Consider the following 19,038-nt stretch of genomic DNA (forward strand, 5'->3'; position numbering starts at 1 on the left):
CTACTTCACAGTTTGTGGGGCTCGAAGTGTGGCTTCAATGGAGACAGCATGAAATGGCTGAGGCAACAGTGGATAACATTACGATAGCCTGTATGCCATAGAGAACGGGGGAGCACTAACTGGCATTTATTTATAGACATCATTTCTAGTCATTTGTTCATATCCTTTGCATGCAGTTTAAGGCAGACAAAAAATCAGTTAAAGGGGGAGAACATTCTTATTGAGTCTTGAAGCAACCAGCAAAGCTTTAACTTTGGCATGGTGAGGCACAGCCAAAAATAGCAGCCAAAGAGGCATGGGGAAGGGTGCCCAGGCCTTTTATTGGCCTGGCCACCTCTCCCCACCCATCTAGTTACTGTATTGCCCTGTACACAACATCCCGGCATGCTGTACCAGGTAGAATATATCACACTAACTCTCTCCCCTGTGTCCTACATGAGTTCAGGGGTTTCCTTAATAGCCTCTCATGCAATAGCAAGACCAGACACAGAAACCTGGAATAAATAAGGGCCAATTTATTTTATCTAATTACATTCTGAGGGAAAACGCTATAAGAAACAAGAAGAGGGTGTGATCTAATTCAGGTTTAGCTGGGACCAGGTGTCACCCTTTGGGTACCTCCTAAGCTTTCCCTTGGTGAAACCCCTGAATGCTAGGGTCAGACAATCACTCAATTGTTTCCTGGATGGGCATTTGATGGAAGGCAAACTAGGTATTACCAACCAAACTTCAGGACATTACAAGCAAGAGTAAATCCCAGGTCTTCTTCAAAGTGGACTTTTTTCCTCAGGTCCTGTGTGTGGTCAGAAGGTTGGTTTTCCAGGCTATCTAAATCAATAGAGCATGATTTTGCGCAGAGACACATGTCCTAGTAATTCCCACTGAAATGACTCCTGTCTTTCTCTCTGGAATAGATGTGTGTGTTATGTGCATGGTTAGAAAAAAGCAGAAGAGAAGATAGGGAATTATGGCACAATTACTAGATTTATCATAAAATTATCTTTTTGAGGTTGGACGTTTACACAGTACAAGCCTCATCTGGAAGCACTGTTTTTCTCCAGGGGCATTTGAAAATGAAATTTGGCATTCAGCATGAGAAGGCCTCCACATACCTAGGCTGGATCAGGCTAGAGAAAAAGCTTAACTTCATCTCATTTCATAGCAGCAGGTGGCACGCTTGCTGATCTCTTCCTGCTGACAACTGTATTCTCCTTGATGATTAAACTGTATTTAATGCACTCTTTGAAGGAAGGCAGAAAGTAATATTATGAATAGAACCAGTGCCCTTTCATGAAAGAATTTAGCACAGCTGGTAATTTCCAGCCACTTGGGAGGAAGATTAGAACTGTAATTGAGGTAGTGTTCACATCTGGGGAAAATGACAGTATGCTCTAGCTACCTCCCCCCTTTTCAATTTTTATGCCTTCTTCCATTTTTAACCAGAAGTGTTGAGAAAGAACCATATACGTGAAAGGGAATGTGCTGTAGTTGTTGTTACTTAACAAGAAACACTTTATTTCAATGAGATTCTGCTCCAAATGTCCCACTAATGTTCACATTGTTAATTCATTTTGATTGGAGGCGGGTAAAAAAGTAAAAACATGAACATGACCATATAAAAGGCTAGAAAGGAGGTTACAAAATTAACAAATATATAATATTTACATTGTAATGAGAAGTGTAGGAAAACCTGCCGTAAGTTGTCATGTGAGATAGAAATAGCAAATAAGCATAGTGATGAATGAAATCTACTTAAAAAGACTGATAGCTCAGTGACTTGAGATATTTTTTTGGCACTTAGTTTCTCATAATGGTACCAGATGAGTAGATTGGCTAGCTTGAATCTTTGTCCTAAGAGTTCTATATTTTTCTCCTGTTCTAGCCAGAGTATGCGAACATTTGCTTCTGGTACATTCCACCTAGTCTGAGAAATATGGAAGAAGGACACGAATACTGGGAAAAGCTCCATCATGTGAGTTGCATGCTTGGTTTGTAGAATTGCTTGTTTTATGAAAGGAGGATTCCTGTGGTGTTTATAGTTTCATGGCATATGGAAATTCAGTAGGGGTTGCTTTTCCCTGTGTGCAGTTTATTTTGTTTCTACTTGTCACCCAACTACTGCAAGCAAAACAAGTTGGCAACCCTAGTTATGCATGATAATTTTATGGTTTATTTTTCTTACATGTCTCCGTATAAAACAGAAATCTACCTTTGTACAAACATAATCGAGCATCAAAGTGTTGTTTGATCCATAAATAGGTATTCATAGAATTTTTAGGTTTACAACCATCATGGTTTAGACAAGGCTAATTAAGTTACTCTCTTAAAATAATAGATGTAGACATTACACAAGTCTTCCGCTTGCTATCAAAGCTGTTAACAGATGGCAGAGCTGAGAGAAGATGAACAACATTGTCTGCATCCATTGTCTAGACAGAACATTCATTACCTGCTTTAGACACTTAACGTTGTCCTTGGGACTTGCTTTGCATTATCAGTGGATATTATAAGTCGGAACATGTTTGAAGAGTGCATTTCCGATGTTAAGCAACCTATAAAAGAAATTAGAAATCAGAATGGGCTAGAATTAATAGCGATTCTTTGTTAACCTTTGCAATTCTAATGTAGAATGCTAAATACTATAGAAGAAGAAAAAATCAAAACCTGGATGCAGAGCTGGGATTGGGAGATGTTAAGCATAAAGTTCTTTAGGGAAAAAGTAGTCTATATTAAGTACACTGGAAATATATTCTGCAATAAAGGGGATGAGGTTATGGTTTGCATCAATTCTTGCATCAGTGGTTTCTTTGGGCCACTTTTATCAGCCTTCTCATTTCAGATTTTATATACTGGATCTCTGTGTTCTGTGCTAAGGAAATCAGTTTGTTAACAGCAGAGATTTAAATAATATTCTTTATAATTTATTTCTTAATGGTGAATAAGGGGGTTTATTGAGCATTGGGTATTGCTATTTTCATTTTTGCGAATCCTATTAAGACAGTCATTTATGCTAGTTCTATATAATAAGGTATTATTTTACATAAGTGTCCAAAGGGTAGATTTGTGACCAAGGAAATGCCTGTGTAAATTCTGTGTGTGCATGATTATTCAAGAGGACAGTCAAACATAATTTCATTAAGTTGCTTGAAACAAGTGGTGAATTGTATGAAGCAAATTGTATGAAGGGACCGCCTCACCCCCTACCAACCCCAGAGATCCCTCTGTTCTGAGGACCAAGATCTATTGGAAATTCCCAGTGTCAAGAACTTGCGTCTAACAGCAACCAGACTCAGAGCCTTCACAGCAGTGGCACCATCACTCTGGAATACTCTGCCACCTGAAGTCCGTGCCTTGCGGGATTTATCAGCTTTCCGCAGGGCGTGTAAGACATATCTATTTCGACGGGCCTTTGATCCCTGATTGTTTTTAAATTGTTTTAAATTGTGTTCGATTTTATCCTGTTCTTGTAAGCCGCTCTGAGCCCCAGGGGAGTGGCGGCATATAAGTTCAAATAATAAATACATAAATACATAAATAAATAAATAAAAGTATAAATCTTTGTAAGACCACAAGAGGATTTCCCCCGAATTGGCCTAAAGACCTGGCACATGGAGCAAGTTTGTTTCTCACAACAGCCAACGAGTTCCCTATAGAGAAGCAGGACATGAAGGCTACAGCCCTCTTCTGCTGATAGTTTTCCAGCAATTGATGTTCAGTGACATACTGTCATTCAGATTCTTGAGAAATTAGTTTTCCCAGTTTAATGGTGTCTTGTGTAGAATTGTATTCTTTGCTAATTTTCTTCTTGAAAGAAGCAGCTAATATTTTTTGCAATTTTCTTCCAGTTATGAGTTAGTGACTTCTGTGGAAAACTTATATGTGCTGTTTTTTTTTTTTTTTAGAAAACCGCATTTCCTGTTCAGAAAACAAAGTTTCCATAAAGAAAATGCTGTAGGCGGGGTATTAACCTGCACAAAATTTGCATGTGGGGTTTTCTTTTGCACCAAAAACAATATTTCTAATATTTTTTCTGTGCATATTTTTTCTTGTCATCTGATCAGAAAATGCTGTTTTCTGTGGTAGTGGGGGAGAGGGGGAGAGATGAAGTCCATAGAATAACACAGAATAAGTTACTTGTCAGTTAAGGATTGCCTTTATCATGGTCTTTTTCACTCTTTCTTTTCTATATGCAGAATGAGAATGCTACAACCCTCTTCTGTTGATTTTCTGATAGTTATACTCTGTCGGAAGAGGCACTTTGTTTAATTGGTCCTACATCTCCCATTGTGACTCTAATTAAAGCAAGGATTTTATGAATTGCCTTTGCTTCCTATGTGTTGCCATGGATCCCCGTGTTAATTTACAATAAACGATTCTATAGTCCATGAGGGCAAGATGAACAGTGACAAGAGAGGAGAAGGAATAGTCCTTCCTATTTTTTATCACTATGTAGGGAACATTTCAAATCTGTATAACTTGATGCCTGCTTAAATTGATTGTGTTTAATTTCAAAGAATTCACTTTGTTTTTAGGTGATGAGCCTTTGATAGAGACTGATTAATATTATCTGGCCTGGTATGTTCAGTTTTTGACATATGAAATAGATACAGAAAATATGATAAAGGTTACATGTATTCTGTCTATAGCCTTGAGACCTTATGCCAGTTGTAATTAGCTGTGAGCTAATGTGATGCCTGTAAATCCCTTTACTAAATGTGGGGTGGTGAATAAGTACAAACTTACAGACCACAGAAGCAGGGATAACAAGATGGTAAACGGAAACCAGCTATTAAAATCAGCACACAATTTAGAGCTATAATTTTTCTTGCTAAACATATGATGAAAAGTACAGCTGAACTGAAACTGCTGTAGTTTTACAGATGGGAGGATAAATGCTTTGCCAGTTTTGTACATGCCCCCTGGTGGCACTTTTTCTTCTTTCACTTACATGCATTATGCAGATTATTAACAGCAAGGAAAGTGTGTTTGACTGCACACATGTATATTTACAGATTTCGGAGTTGAAATGTATATGTTATTGCTTTCTATTCAAATATGATTATCAGTCTGAAATATGGATTTTCAGATACCCTACAAGAAGAAATCCTTGACAATTTAGAAGAGTTCTGACTATATTCCTTCAGCTGATTTGTACTAACTGATGGTTTCTCTATAAGGAAATGTGGCACACTTTTGTCTTTTGTCTTGACTACCACTGTTCTTATGGAATGGTAATTGATTTCAATGAAAAACTGAATTCTTTAGAGAGACATCTCAGGTCACAAAGAATATAAATTTGTGGGATGAATAGTAATTGAATATGAAATATTATCTCTGCGTAATTATCCCTACTAAAAACTGTCCTCCAATATTACATCATACTCAGGCATAAGCCAGAATGACACTTTGTGGAATGAGGCAAAAGGTATCCTCAAGGAATGAAAGAACGTTTAGTTCTTCAGTCCACTGCCCTCAGAGCCAACTTCTTTTAGTGTTGTAGAGAATTCCTTGAGGTAAAGAGAATGTAATAGATTTGGCCTGCATGAAGACCTTGGATAAGTGTTACGATTGTATTTCAGATTTAAGAGATGCATTGCACTTCTATGGAATTATTGTCAGATGGTGATGAGTCAACCTGGGGTTGATGTCTCTTGGTCAGTTTGGGATATTTCCTAAGGTATGAGTTGGACTGCTGGGAAAGCTAAGCAGAAAATTAGAAGGGAAAGGCTGTTGTGTCCACGTATTCTCCATATTGAGTCAGGAATAAGAAAGGGATAGAGAATTTCCTCCTCTTTCCCTATCTTGGCTCCTTTAGGTGTATTGCTACTGTAATCTCCATATTCTGGAGACACAAGACGCAAGGGGGTTAGTTCATGGTTTTAAAGCAAGATGGTACTGGGAATTGTGGATATATCACACAGTCCTAAATACTTGGGAAGTGTTAGACTTGTGATTTTGTGATACGAAATCCAGCATATATCCAGCATTTGCTATGTCATTCTGTGATTTTGTGTCAGTAAAATAATGGTCTTTTTTTAAATATAACATCCTATCTCCCCAAAGGGATTCAGGGCGGTTTCCAAAACACAAACAAAAAAGGCAAATATTCAGTGCCAGAATGCACTAACAAAGAGAAATAAACACACACACCCCAGATCCACCCAAAAAATTCTCAACTATAACAACATTAAAATTAAAAAAATGATATTGAGGCATTTGAATCTCACAAGATTACTGCTTGTCCAGCCACTCCAAGTTGGAAGGGAAGGAATCTATCATAATAGCATTACCATTAGCATGTAAAATTAAGTGTTCTGTAGTAGAAGACTGTATATGGTTACTTAACGATAGAAGAACATCTTCAGTTATTACCTTGGCTCTTGGATATATTCCATTAATACATGTTATGACAGGTAGAATGGCATTCTTAGCTAATCTGATATCCATGAGGGCAGCTGTTTTAATGTGATGCAGCCAAAAAGAAACAATGAATCTTGTGGCACCTTAAGGACTATCAAGTTTTATTTAGTGTAAGCTTTCAGGAACTTCAGCCTAGTTCATCGGATGAAGCCAGCTGCAACCGTCCATGTAGGCATATGTCAAATGAAGGTGCCAGAATAGTAAAATGGTTTGGATGTTGAAATAGCACTTTTGGAACTCAAGGTTCAAATCTGTTTAGTCATGAAAGCCTACTGGCCAAGCAGGTCACATTTTCTCAGCCCAGAGGAGGGTAACTCATCACTGAACATATACACAACATTTACAGTTCCCACCACCATCATGAGGATTATTTTATTTTACATATTTATCCTTTTTGAGACAATCCTTCTAGATGTACATACTGTGTAACATTTGCATCCATTTCTTATGACCTGATCTCTAAACTTATTCATTTTATAATTCTTGACCTGGTTCCATCTTTCTTCAACTTCTCACATTCTATTTTCATTGCCTTTTTGAATCATTTAATTTTGCATCCATAATTTCGAATTCTATTTGGGTCCACCATAAACTGATACTGAAATTAAACTTCTTTTTACTTTCTTCTCCCACACATCCCTCACAAAATTTTTGAAGATGAGCATCCTTTGTCAGAAATCTGGATTCTCTTCTGATGGTTTTCTGAAGAGAGGGAATCCCTACTGAACAGTTCAAGTTTGTGATGTAGATAGCAGGACTGTGCAAAGCTTCGGAGGTCTGTTTCATAAATCAGAGATTTGCATGATTCATTAATACAAATCTCCAAATTACTTATTGAAATGGGACCCCTCCAAAGCATTGCAAAATGAAATTGAAGCCATCAAAACATTTTGGAGAGATTAGTAAATATTGGCTGTTTTGGATCATTTCAAGCTCTGTTTTTTCCAATGTAACACTCCTTAATTGTCTGGGGTGGGAGGGGGCAAGGGGGCTTATGTGATTGACAAAGGCAGCTACATGCTGTTTCTTTTCCTTGTCAGCCAGTCACACAGTTTTCTGCAAAGCTAGTCTAATCTCCTCAGCATCTGTATTACTTTGTGGAGTTATAAGGAGAGAGATAATTTTTTTAAATTGAAAAATCAGTAAATGAATCTTTTTGAAAATTTGCAGGATTGATGCACTGTTTAGGTTATCACATTGTACCGAAATTCAAGAGCACGGCTCTTGTAGTTTTTTTAAAAGAATTATTTATAAAAACTTTTATGAAGGAGAAATGGGCCTTGAAGTTTTCCCCATTGCAGCAAATGGAACAAATCTTAATGAAAGAATTGCTTCAGAGTTTCGGATTACAAAACTAAATGGGGACCCTCAGAATCTTTACAAAATAAAGCGGGGGCCATGCGAATCTCCAAAATAAATTACTAATCAGATTTCAGCTGTTTTGTACACCTCTAGTAAATAAAACTATATAATTAGGAACAGACAGGTAGCTCACTTGATTTTTTTCCCCAATGCATGAAATTGGACAGTAGCGATTTTTGGTCTGGTGCTATCCATTCCTACTGCATGTTCCAAGATCTTTCTCCAAGGAACGTTTGTCACTGGAGATGACAAGAGTTGAAACTCAAGACCTCCTTGTAGTGGCATGGATCACGCCACCAAACATGGGTTCTAGAATCCTTATCCATATTGTGGACAAACATCCATGGCTCTCAAAGGCATAGAAATAAGTGCTATGTGTGCAGTATGTCCTACTTGATAGTTTTGCTTTAGCCTGGCAGTTCAAGGATACAAGTAGACCAGTTAAGTAAACATTCATATCTGTGGCTTGGTTATACAATTTTTAAACCTCATAGAATGGGAGATGGGCCATGCTTTCAACCATGTATGAACAGGAATTCTAACTTTCAGTTGCCTTACTTGTGAAGGCAATTCACAGAGAATCCATGATCGTACTGTAAGATTTTCGGCCCTGGGATTATTGGGGAGAATTCATTGTTTAAGAGGCTGAATCTATCACAGCTATAGCACTGTGATGCTTCCTCTGTTGTAGACTACTTTGAAAGATTCCATTTCCAGCCTGATCCCACAGTTCCAGACTGTAGTCACTTTTTCATTTTTCACATGATCCCTCCATGTATCTGGTACATGGTCTTCAAGGTGTTCCATTTATAAACCAGTGGTTGTGAAATTCAGTGGCTTCATTGTGGTAACCATGGCCTTTATCAAGACTTAATAGGAACAGCCAGACACAGTTGTAAAGTAGAAGTTTATTCATACAAAATTAGATTATGCATTAATTCCTGAACTATTCAATCTTTCACAGCTCCCTAAACCCTATTGGTTCTTCCCACTGGTTGATGGTCCTATTTCTGTTATAGCTTTTTCCTGTCTCTAGGTGATCATTTACCCATCTGCCTCCTCTCAGAGACAAGTCTCCATCTTTTATCTTCCCACCCCACAGGTCCCCTTTGAGCATTCCCTCAGTTGTGATTGGCTGGCTTCAATCAGGCTTGCCAAGCTCTTCTTTTCACAGCCAGATACTGCATCATTTACCACCAATACAGCTTACTGTATGTGGGTCACTTGTTGGTAACAAACAAAGTCTTGGGGGGCTAAAACTGCAGCCAATTCCAGTTCAGATCACTTCTGCATACAAGATATGTGCTTTAAAACAGAGTTTTCCTATCTCTTACTCATCTGTTGTTCACTTCATCCCAATCATTGTATCTTTGGCTATTTCCTGGGGCTTTAAAAACTCTGGAGGCATTAATTTTTTAGAAATTGCTAGTATACACAATGATGCTCTTAATCTCATCTCCCAATTAAATGTCGCTTTGAAAAGTGTGTGTGTGTGTATATATAGTGTTGTTTTAAACCCTAAAACTGGCCCTACATATACAACCTGATCATGAAAATATAGTACACATACATTTAGTGAACAAAGTATTTGATGGGGACTATTAGAGGGAAAGATATCCAGAGAGAAAGTTGCAAGATAGTAAGGCCCATAGCTTGTCAATAGAGTGCATGCAGTGTATGCAGAAGATTTCAGCAAGGTTTAGTCCCTGCCATCTGCAGTTAAAAGATCACATAGTATATGAGAGGAAAGACCCTGTTTGAAACATTTGAAAGCTATTGCAGACGGATGAACAAATAGATTGTTTGGTTGAATAAATGGATGGACAGATCCTTTTCAAGTGAACACATCAGTATTTCAAAAAATTACATTTCTCCTTTGGGGAGGGCTGAGAAATCTAAAGCATAGTAATGCATTACTTATTTAGTAAAAATTAAATTTAAACATTCATATGAATAAAAAGAATTAAACATTAAAACATTTTAAATGCTAAAAATAGACAAAAATCCCACCAGTGAGTTAATCCATCAAGAAATGTTACTAATTATCCAAAATTAGTCTAGCATTTTAATTCAAATGCTTAAAGTAAAAATATTGGCACATATTGTTGGTTTGCTTAATGTGTAACGTGCTATTTTTAAGAAGCCAGGCTCTGGAGTGACCTTATATACATTCATTTTCCACATTTCTAAGACGTTAAAATATAAGGACAGTTCAACAATGCATTGAAAGAGACATACCAGTGTTCTGGAGGAATGCAGGTATTAGTTTTTAAAGGTTTTTCACTGCTTTGTATAATTTCAAATTTCTCTCCCCCAAATGTTACTGCTTAAAATCTGCATTTCTCCTTGAGATGGCAGGTACCTTACTTTTATAAAGACAAACGTGTGAGCTCCTTCAGCCTTTAGAAATCACATTTATTGTATTATGTGTGTGTGTTTAAAATAGCTATAAGGCAAACTAATAAGGGCCAGAGTAATTTTATATGAAGCAGCTTTCTATGTTTTTATGGCCTTCTGTTTTTTTCAAATTTGGGAGCATCTGTTGAATGGTGATTACAGCAAGAATCTACTTTTGAAATGTGCATTCACATGTATCATAACTAATTAGGATATTGTTATAGTTCAGAGTTGAAAATAGAACTACTTAAGAAGTGTCTCTTAGAAATTTATCAATGCCAGGAAATTGTGTCTGCAATTTAGCTGCAGATAAATGACCTTTATTTTTGAACAATAAAATCTGATCAAACTGGATGGTACCATCCAATAGCATAAGCCAAAACTGTAGTATTCTTTAATTAAAAATATGTGAATTAATGGGGGTCTTTTGCAGTTTAATTAGCATTCATTTTCCAAAACTATTCATCTTGGATGTAAAAGAAATTACTATACAAAAGACTGACCTCCTATTGGGAAGTTATGGTGTTGCAAACCAATTTACAATTGCACAGTTTAGAATTGTGGTTTTATATTCCCAGGAGGGAAAGTATTGGTCCAACAGAGCCAGGGAGCGCTGGTAATGTTGAGTGGAAGGCTCTAGAAAGTAAATGATGCTCTGTTTCCAACTAAAAAAATGTTCCCACTTCTTGCAGTGCCCCGTTGTACAGTGGAAAAATGTGTGGCATGACAAGACATTTTGCGCAGTGCCCTATTACGTTTTGTCAGTTCTCTAATATGGTTGCATACATACCATACCAGTGATGTTACTCTGACATAAAGTCATGCATTGCAGTCTGTGATGCAGAATCTTGGAAGTTTATGTGTTTTTTTAAAAGCCCATTTGAATTTCAGGACATTATTATTTTGCCTGGACTCTGTAAAAAAGTAATTGGACAAAGACAATAGTTTGTCTCTATTATTCAATTGTTAGGCCCCGAATATAGACCTTAACTTCTTTCCTTTTTTTCCCCTTCTTTTCTCTCCTTTTTGTATATGATTAGATTAGATGGGTGATGTGAAATGTAATCATGCCATTGTATATTACAGGAAAAGGCTCTCCTTCGTCTGTTTTTTTAAATATTTTATGAAGTTGCTTGATTGTCTTTTGTGGTCAAAGTCAGTCTCATAAATGAATAATGACAGTTTGTATTAGCTTTTTAAACATTTTATGAGAACATTTTCTATATATTTTGATCCTTTTGGATCTTTGTCTTTATGAGGTTGCATTTCACAGTCTGGTCAACATGGTTGATGTTGTCATGCTCAATATTCTTTCTGTCAATACCCATCCAAATCCAGCTATTCAAGTTCAGGACCTTGGGGTCTTAAACCACAATTTTTTAAATTTTCCTAGCTTTTGTACAGAGTTTCTCCCATTTTAAAAGGTTAAAAGTTATCTCTTAAAACATAAGATACTGTGAGTAAGAGCTTTAATCTAAAAAATGGTAATAATTTTGGTCCCATTGTGTTGTTTTTAGCTATGCCCAATTTCTCTGAAACAGAACGTCTCCATTGGGCTGAAAGAGATTCCATTGTTGTCATCAATGGTACCTCTTCTCTGTTGTTGTTATCATTATCAATGTTGTTTATGTAAATTCCTTAAAGAGGGAGATTTTTTTATCATTTTAAATATTGTATTGTTCTTTCATGGGTTTTTTTTTTTTTTTGCACTACAAATAAAGTATTGTAGTGTGTATTGCAAGGATGTCCAAACTTTTTTGTTAAAAGGGCCAGATCTGGTGAGGTGAAAATGTGTGTCAGCAGGACATTCTTTGAACCACTAACATGAAATGCAAATGAACTATTTCATGAATTTTAAAATTGCAAATTGCATACTTTTCATTTTTTCCATACTAATGTGAAGGATGATATTGAGAACTTGACTGCAGTAAATAGGCCAGTCTGCCCACAAAACAGTGGTTTTGATATGCAAGATGTCATGAAAGTGAGAGTCACTTAGTCTCACCTTCAATGTAATTCCTGTTAATGTTCATAACCAGCATTACTTTTTTGCATAAGTATGTATGTCAAGTCAAACAAGTTCAACTTTTTTTAGCAAATGTTCAAATCTTTTGGAACCTGCCATTATCCAGCTAGCGGTAAAAGTTGACAGGGGGGGTTGTTGGTGCCGACTGTTGGTACCGATAGCTGTAGTTCAGTGATCTCCAACTGCGTCATGAGGGTCCACAGAGAAACAAGAGGAAAAAGTGTGATCTCCTTTTCAATAGCTGCAAAATCCAGAAAGCAGTGTTGAAACTCCTCAGAGATTAGATGTCTGGTACATAGTCCAAATTTGCACACTGATCTTGTTGTATGGAAAACTGGTCATTATTTCCTGCAGCGATGGGAAATATGTGTTCGTCTTATGAACAGACAAACATCTCGAGCTCTGAGGATTACCTGGAAAGGAATCCCACTAGAGCATTGCAGCACTCTCAAATACCTGAGAGTAACACTGGACCATTCTCTGACCTACAAGAAGCACTGCTTGAATATCAAGCAAAAAGTGGGTGCTAGAAACAATATCATATGAAAGCTGACTGACACAAACTAAGGATCACAACAGATATAGTGAAGGTATCTCCCTTTGCATTTTGCAACTCTGCTGCTAAGTACGCATGCCCGCTGTGGAACTCATCTCACCACACTAAAACAGTGGATGTGGCTCTTAATGAGACATAACACATTATCACAGAATGTCTACGCCCTACACCGCTGGGGAAATTATACTGTTTAGCCGGTATTGCACCACCTGACATCTACTGGGAAGTAGCAGCCAGCAATGGAAGGACCAAGGCAGAGACATCTCCAGCCTATCCCCTTTTCGGACATCAGCCAGCATGCCAATGCCTTAAATCAAGAAATAGTTTTCTAAGATCTACAGAAATACTTGCAGGAACACCTCAACAAGCAAGAGTCCAAAAATGGCAGGCAAAAGCCCAGAACCTCAACCCATGGCTGATACTGAATGAAAGACTCCCTCCTGGGCACACAGAAGACTGGGCAACTTGGAAAGCACTGAACAGGCTCCGTTCTGGTACCATGAGATGTAGAGCCAACCTTAAGAAATGGGGCCACAAAGTAGAGTCCACGACATGTGAATGTAGAGAAGAGCAAACCACAGACCACCTATTACTGTGCAGTATGAGCCCTGTCACATGCACAATGGAGGACCTTTTCCCAACAACACCAGAGGCACTCCAAGTGACCAGCTACTGGTCAAAGAACATTTAGTATAATGCCAATTTTTTAAAAACTTTGTGTTTTTAAATACATTACAACTGTACCCTTGGTTTGCTTCTGATATGATAAATAAATACTACTGCATTTCCCCCCTGAAGGCACGTTTTCAGCATGTTCAGATGTCATGTTATGCAAATCCAAAATCAGTCAGCCAAACAGGATCAGATAGCATTTTTTTTTGCAGATAATTATCTGATTTCCTCCTTAAGACAGTAGAAGCGCTGCAGTGCAGACCTCCGACTGACCCATATTACATCATTGTGATACACAACATCTCCATATTCAGCCTGGATGTCAAGTTTAAACTGTTGAAACTGGTGGTAACACAGGGCTTTGGAGGAGATATTATTAGCCTTTATCACCGGTGGCACAGTGGGTTAAACCCTTGTGCTGGCAGGACTGCTGACCGACAGGTCGGTGGTTCGAATCTGGGGAGAGTGGGTTGAGCTCCCTCTGTCAGCTCCAGCTCCCCATGCGGGGACATGAGAGAAGCCTCTCTCAAGGATGGTAAAACATCAAACAACCGGGCATCCCCTGGGCAATGTCCTTGCAGATGGCCAATTCTCTCACACCAGAAGTGATTTGCAGTTTCTCAAGTTGCTCCTGACACACACACAGACAAAAAAACCCCCTGATTTCATAACATGATAATGCTTCAGATGTTTGACACAGATAACTTCTTGGTGAATAATACAGGGGAGTGTTTTAGCTTTGCCTCCTTCTTTGCTGACTTCTTTACAGACCAGCAGGCCCGTAGCCAGGATTTCATTTCGGGGGGGGGGGGGGGCTAAAAAATTTTCAGGGGGGGTTTCGGGGGGGGGCTGAGTTTCGGGGGGGGGGGGCTGAGTCTGAGTGAAAGAGGGTCTAGCCTAGCAAACCTTTTGTATCATTACCCCAATACCCCCATACATATGGGATATATTGAGAATGGTGATCAAATCATGATATTAATAAACATAACAGTTTAAATAATGCACCAGTAAGGCCTTTTCGCGAACCACCGTGAGAATTTCGGGGGGGGGGGCTGAAGCCCCCCGAGCCCCCCCCCCCCCTGGCTACATGCCTGCAGACCAGGGTTGATAATCCACTTTGCTCGCCAGCCATGGCAGGTGCGCCATCCATATTAATCCCAGTGACTTTATTCCATGGTAGTTTCATGCCACCTACCACCAAATAAAGAGAAACAAATAAATCTGTTTTTCTTGTTTGGTCCTTAAGACTCTGGAGGTCAAGCAGCTCTTCATTCACATTTATTTCATTGTCCACTCCTGTCAAAAAAAAAAATCAGTAACTGAGCAGTGGAAGATGCATCCAGGCTAACAAAAAAAGTCAAACTCCACCCCTTTTGCTTCTAAATGTCTCTTAATATATTCCGTTCTCCATACCACAGTGTTACGAGCCAGGCAAACATTGACAAACTCTTGTTTTCTTCTAAGAACAAATTTTCTCCACCATTTTCATCAAGCAGTCTTTAATAAATTCATCGTCAGTAAAATGTTTGCAGTGCTTGACAATCAGCGTTGCCACCTTGTAGCTCACTTTTGTGGCATTTTCATTTAACTCACAGGTTCTTGTGAAAAAGCGCTGCTGTGCTGTTAGAACAGCTTCCACTTGCTTCAATTTTTCGCTGTGTTTGTTCCCAGTTAGTTTATCATAGTTTGCATGTTTCATCTAGTAGTGCCTCTTAATAATGAATTCTTTGAAAACAGCCAGTCTCTTGGCAAATTAGGTAGACCCAGTTATTTCATATTTCAAAAAAAACAAAAAACAAAAAAAAAAACCCCTCCAATTTCCACTTGTCCTGGAAGGGGTGAACCTCACTGTCAACTTTCCCCTTTTTTAGTTACAGTTGCTACTTTAGAAATGGGCTGAAAAGCATAACACAAGGGTTATGGGGCAAGACTGCAACCACAGGTCTACTGCCATCTTCTGGTAAAATATAAAATAGCTTTTTTTGTATGCATGTATTTTATATTGTAGCCAAAAGTACTCTCGTTGTTCATTCGTTCAGTCACTTCCAACTCTTCATGACATCATGGAGCAGCCCACACCCGAGCTCCCTGTCAGCCATCACCACCCCCAGCTCCTTCAAGGTCAAGCCAGTCACTTCAATGATACCATCCATCCATCTTACCCTTGGTTGACCCCTCTTCCTTTTTCTTTCCATTTTCCCCAGCATAATTGTCTTCTCTAAGCTTTTCTGTCTTCTCATGATGTCGCCAAAGTACTTCATCTTTGCCTCTACTATCCTTCCCTCCAATGAGCAGTCGGGCTTTATTTCCTGAAGTATGGACTGGTTGGATCTTCTCGCTATCCAAGGCACTCTCAGAACTTTCCTCCAGCACCACAGTTCAAAAGCTTCTATCTTCCTTCGCTCAGCCTTCCCTAAGGTCCAGCTCTCACATCCATAGGTTACTACAGGGAATACTATTGCTTTTACTATGCGGATCTTCATTGCCAGAGTGATGTCTCTGGTGGGCTATTTATTACTGATTTTATGATAGAGGCTGCAGGCCAGTGGAAATTTAAACACAGCCTGCAATTGGCCCCTCCAGGCCAGATTTTGGACATACCTGATGTACAGGAATTTGTTCATTTAAAAAAAATAGTCTGGGTTATATGGCTGTGTGAAAGTGTTGTTGTTTTGCAGACAGGTCAAGACATTCTTCTGCCATCAGGTATTTGGGGAAGGATAAGGGGCAGACTTTGGGGAGGTGTGTGTGGGATTGGGGGGAATGAATTTTAAAGACTATTTTAAGTGTGTTGTTGTTGTTCATTCGTTCAGTCGTCTCCGACTCTTCGTGACCTCATAGACCAGCCCACGCCAGAGCTCCCTGTCAGCCGTCACCACCCCCAGCTCCTTCAAGGTCAGTCCAGTCACTTCAAGGATGCCATCCATCCATCTTGCCCTTGGTCGGCCCCTCTTCCTTTTGCCTTCCACCTTCCCCAACATAATTGTCTTCTCCAGGCTTTGCTGTCTCCTCATGATGAGGCCAAAGTACTTCAACTTTGTTTCTAGTATCCTTCTCTCCAGTGAGCAGTCGGGCTTTATTTCCTGGAGGATGGACTGGTTGGAATTTTAAGTGTATTTATTGTATTTTAATCTGTTTTTGCCACACTGTTATGATTTTTTTACTTTGTATTACACTTTTTAAACTTGAGTAAGTGTGAGATTGTTAGCTGCCGTGAGTCCCCATAGGGAGAAAGGCGGGGTATAAATAATAATAATAATAATAATAATAATAATAATAATAATAATAGCTTTTGCCATATTGACTACACTGTAATGTTGCCTGGCTTTATGTATCCTATTTTTCATAGTAAAACATTCAGAGCAATTCACTTGGTGTCTCATTTTGAGAAAAATAATTTAGAATATTCATTTGAAAATACTTGTAACTCCAGTGTATTATGTACATTTGCAAACCTTTAAAGGAGACTGCATTGTGCAAAAGACTTGAAAATTAGATTTTATCCATAGTTTCTGTGGATAATTGATTTTAATCCTTGATTTTAAAATTGATGTAATTTATCAATATTAAAAATGACTGTGCTGCAGTCAGATTAATAGGAAATTGATATAAAAAAACGACTAAATGGGGACAGGTTAAAATACTCTGAAAACAATAACCCGGAGTCAGTGCTCTTTTATAAAGGAAGCAATAGTTCTGCAGTCATTCTGTGATACAAGTTTGTGCACACACACAAAACACCCCCTCCCCAGCTGTTCCTTATCAATTTTGGCCAGCAATGAAAAAAATATGCCATTGGGGGGCACCAGTGCAACAGAAATGAACTTAAACTTCTAATTGGTGTCCCTGGTGTTATCTCTTCTTGGTGAAATCATGCTAATTGGCATCATTTTTGAAATACTACTCAGTTTTTAATGTAATTTTTGAAAAAAACCAACACATTCCTCCATGTGTTTAAAGAATGCTCTGCTTTCTTTGCAGCTACGATACTACAAGTTACAATCTTGTAGCTTCTTTAAATTGTCCCCTGCCTTTCAGCAGACCAAATCTGATCTCCTTTCTGGGATAAAACTACATGGAGAATTATAATACTTGGAGATTTTTGAGACGTATTTTTTTCAACACAATATTTCTGGTTGACTGTTTCCTAGGAAGCAGGATTGCAGCAATGAGATCCATGTATGTGTTCACACAGCATTTTAAATTCAGGATTCAACACAATATTTGTAGCAGTTCAGGTTTACCAGAAACCTAGTGATACTGGTGGATGGAGCAAAATTCTGCTTTTCAAGGTAAAAAGAGAGTGGATATAAGCTTCTTATGGTGTAATGTCATATGCATTTAACCTAGGAAAAAATTCCATTGAATTCAGTGGGGCTTATTTCTCAGTGGGCATTTTAGGATTATAGTGTAATTCTGTAAGAAATGCTGCCTAGACATCAGAAAATTGACCAGATTGTACTTGCAAGCATGAATTGCAAACATTATTTATTAAAGGCTATATACAGGATAATATCACAGTGCATTCACCAGATATATGAAATCTAACCCCCCCCCCCCCCCACACACACACACACACATTCTCACACACTAGAATATATACACATTAAGAAGAAATGGAAAATTATACCAAGATCAGAAGAAATGGAAACATGCAAAATATAAAGACTGAGCATTATATTAAAATGGGTTGGATGCTATCCATGTATCGGTCACCTAATACACCTATGTAATGTGATTTTAAAAAATTGAATACATTGATGATTTTTATTTCACCACTTTTACCTTAAAATACATTTTTGAAAGTTTCCTAGATAGTTGAAGTATTCTCAGTATTTGATGTCTATTTATTACTTTTTGTAGAGGCTGGCCTGTCTGTTTTTGCTTCACCACAACTGTGTTGATACAAACAAAATGCATTATGTTAAGTATGCCATGTTACATTACTGTACACAAGGGTCCAATTTAGTAATTTATCTCATGTGTGTCCAAAGTACCTATTAGCCTATATCCATGTGAAATATTCCCATGTTGCTTCCTTCTAGTTGTGTTGTGATTGACAAGGTCAATACTTCTGTGACTTCATACTGGGAACCACTGGATTATTCAATTACTCTCAATATAGTAATGCAACTGAATTACTTACCACCAGAAGAGCATTTTCATCATGTCTATATATGAAACTTAGGGTCTATGTGCTTCCATCCAGGAACCATAGCCAGAACGGTGGTTCATGCAGAAATAAGAGATGGGTTATCTACCTAGTTTAGGTAGGATTGCTGTTTAATCTGAAAGCCAGCATGCCTTTCAGTTAAATCTAGGGGAAAAAATCAGTTCTAGAATATCCTCATCTAGATTCCATGAAGTAGGAATTATTTGGTAACATTAACAGTTAGGAGTTTTGTGCAAAACCAGAATACACATGCGTTTTTCAGACTTTTGCACTCATCTCTAGTTTTAAAATGCCCTCACAGTGTCTTTGAGCTTTTCTCCTAATTACTAACTCCAAATTTGTAAATGGGGTTTTGTGCAATTGTAATATTTCTTCATTAGTCTCCAAGGAGACCTTATGTGCTATTGGACAATCCAATAAAGATAAAGAACT

General features: G+C 38.2%; 1 protein-coding gene across 1 annotated transcript in view; it reads left to right on the forward strand.

Moving 5' to 3' along the window:
* GADL1 (glutamate decarboxylase like 1) overlaps positions 1 to 19,038 on the forward strand; it is a 117,799-nt gene that overhangs the window by 78,227 nt on the left and 20,534 nt on the right. The window contains exon 14 of the mRNA XM_060781876.2: positions 1,883 to 1,972. Within this exon, the coding sequence (XP_060637859.1) occupies positions 1,883 to 1,972 (90 nt within the window). The remainder of the gene's footprint in view (positions 1 to 1,882; positions 1,973 to 19,038) is intronic.

This window comes from Anolis sagrei, chromosome 6, assembly GCF_037176765.1.
Source record: "Anolis sagrei isolate rAnoSag1 chromosome 6, rAnoSag1.mat, whole genome shotgun sequence".
Lineage (NCBI taxonomy): Eukaryota > Metazoa > Chordata > Lepidosauria > Squamata > Dactyloidae > Anolis > Anolis sagrei.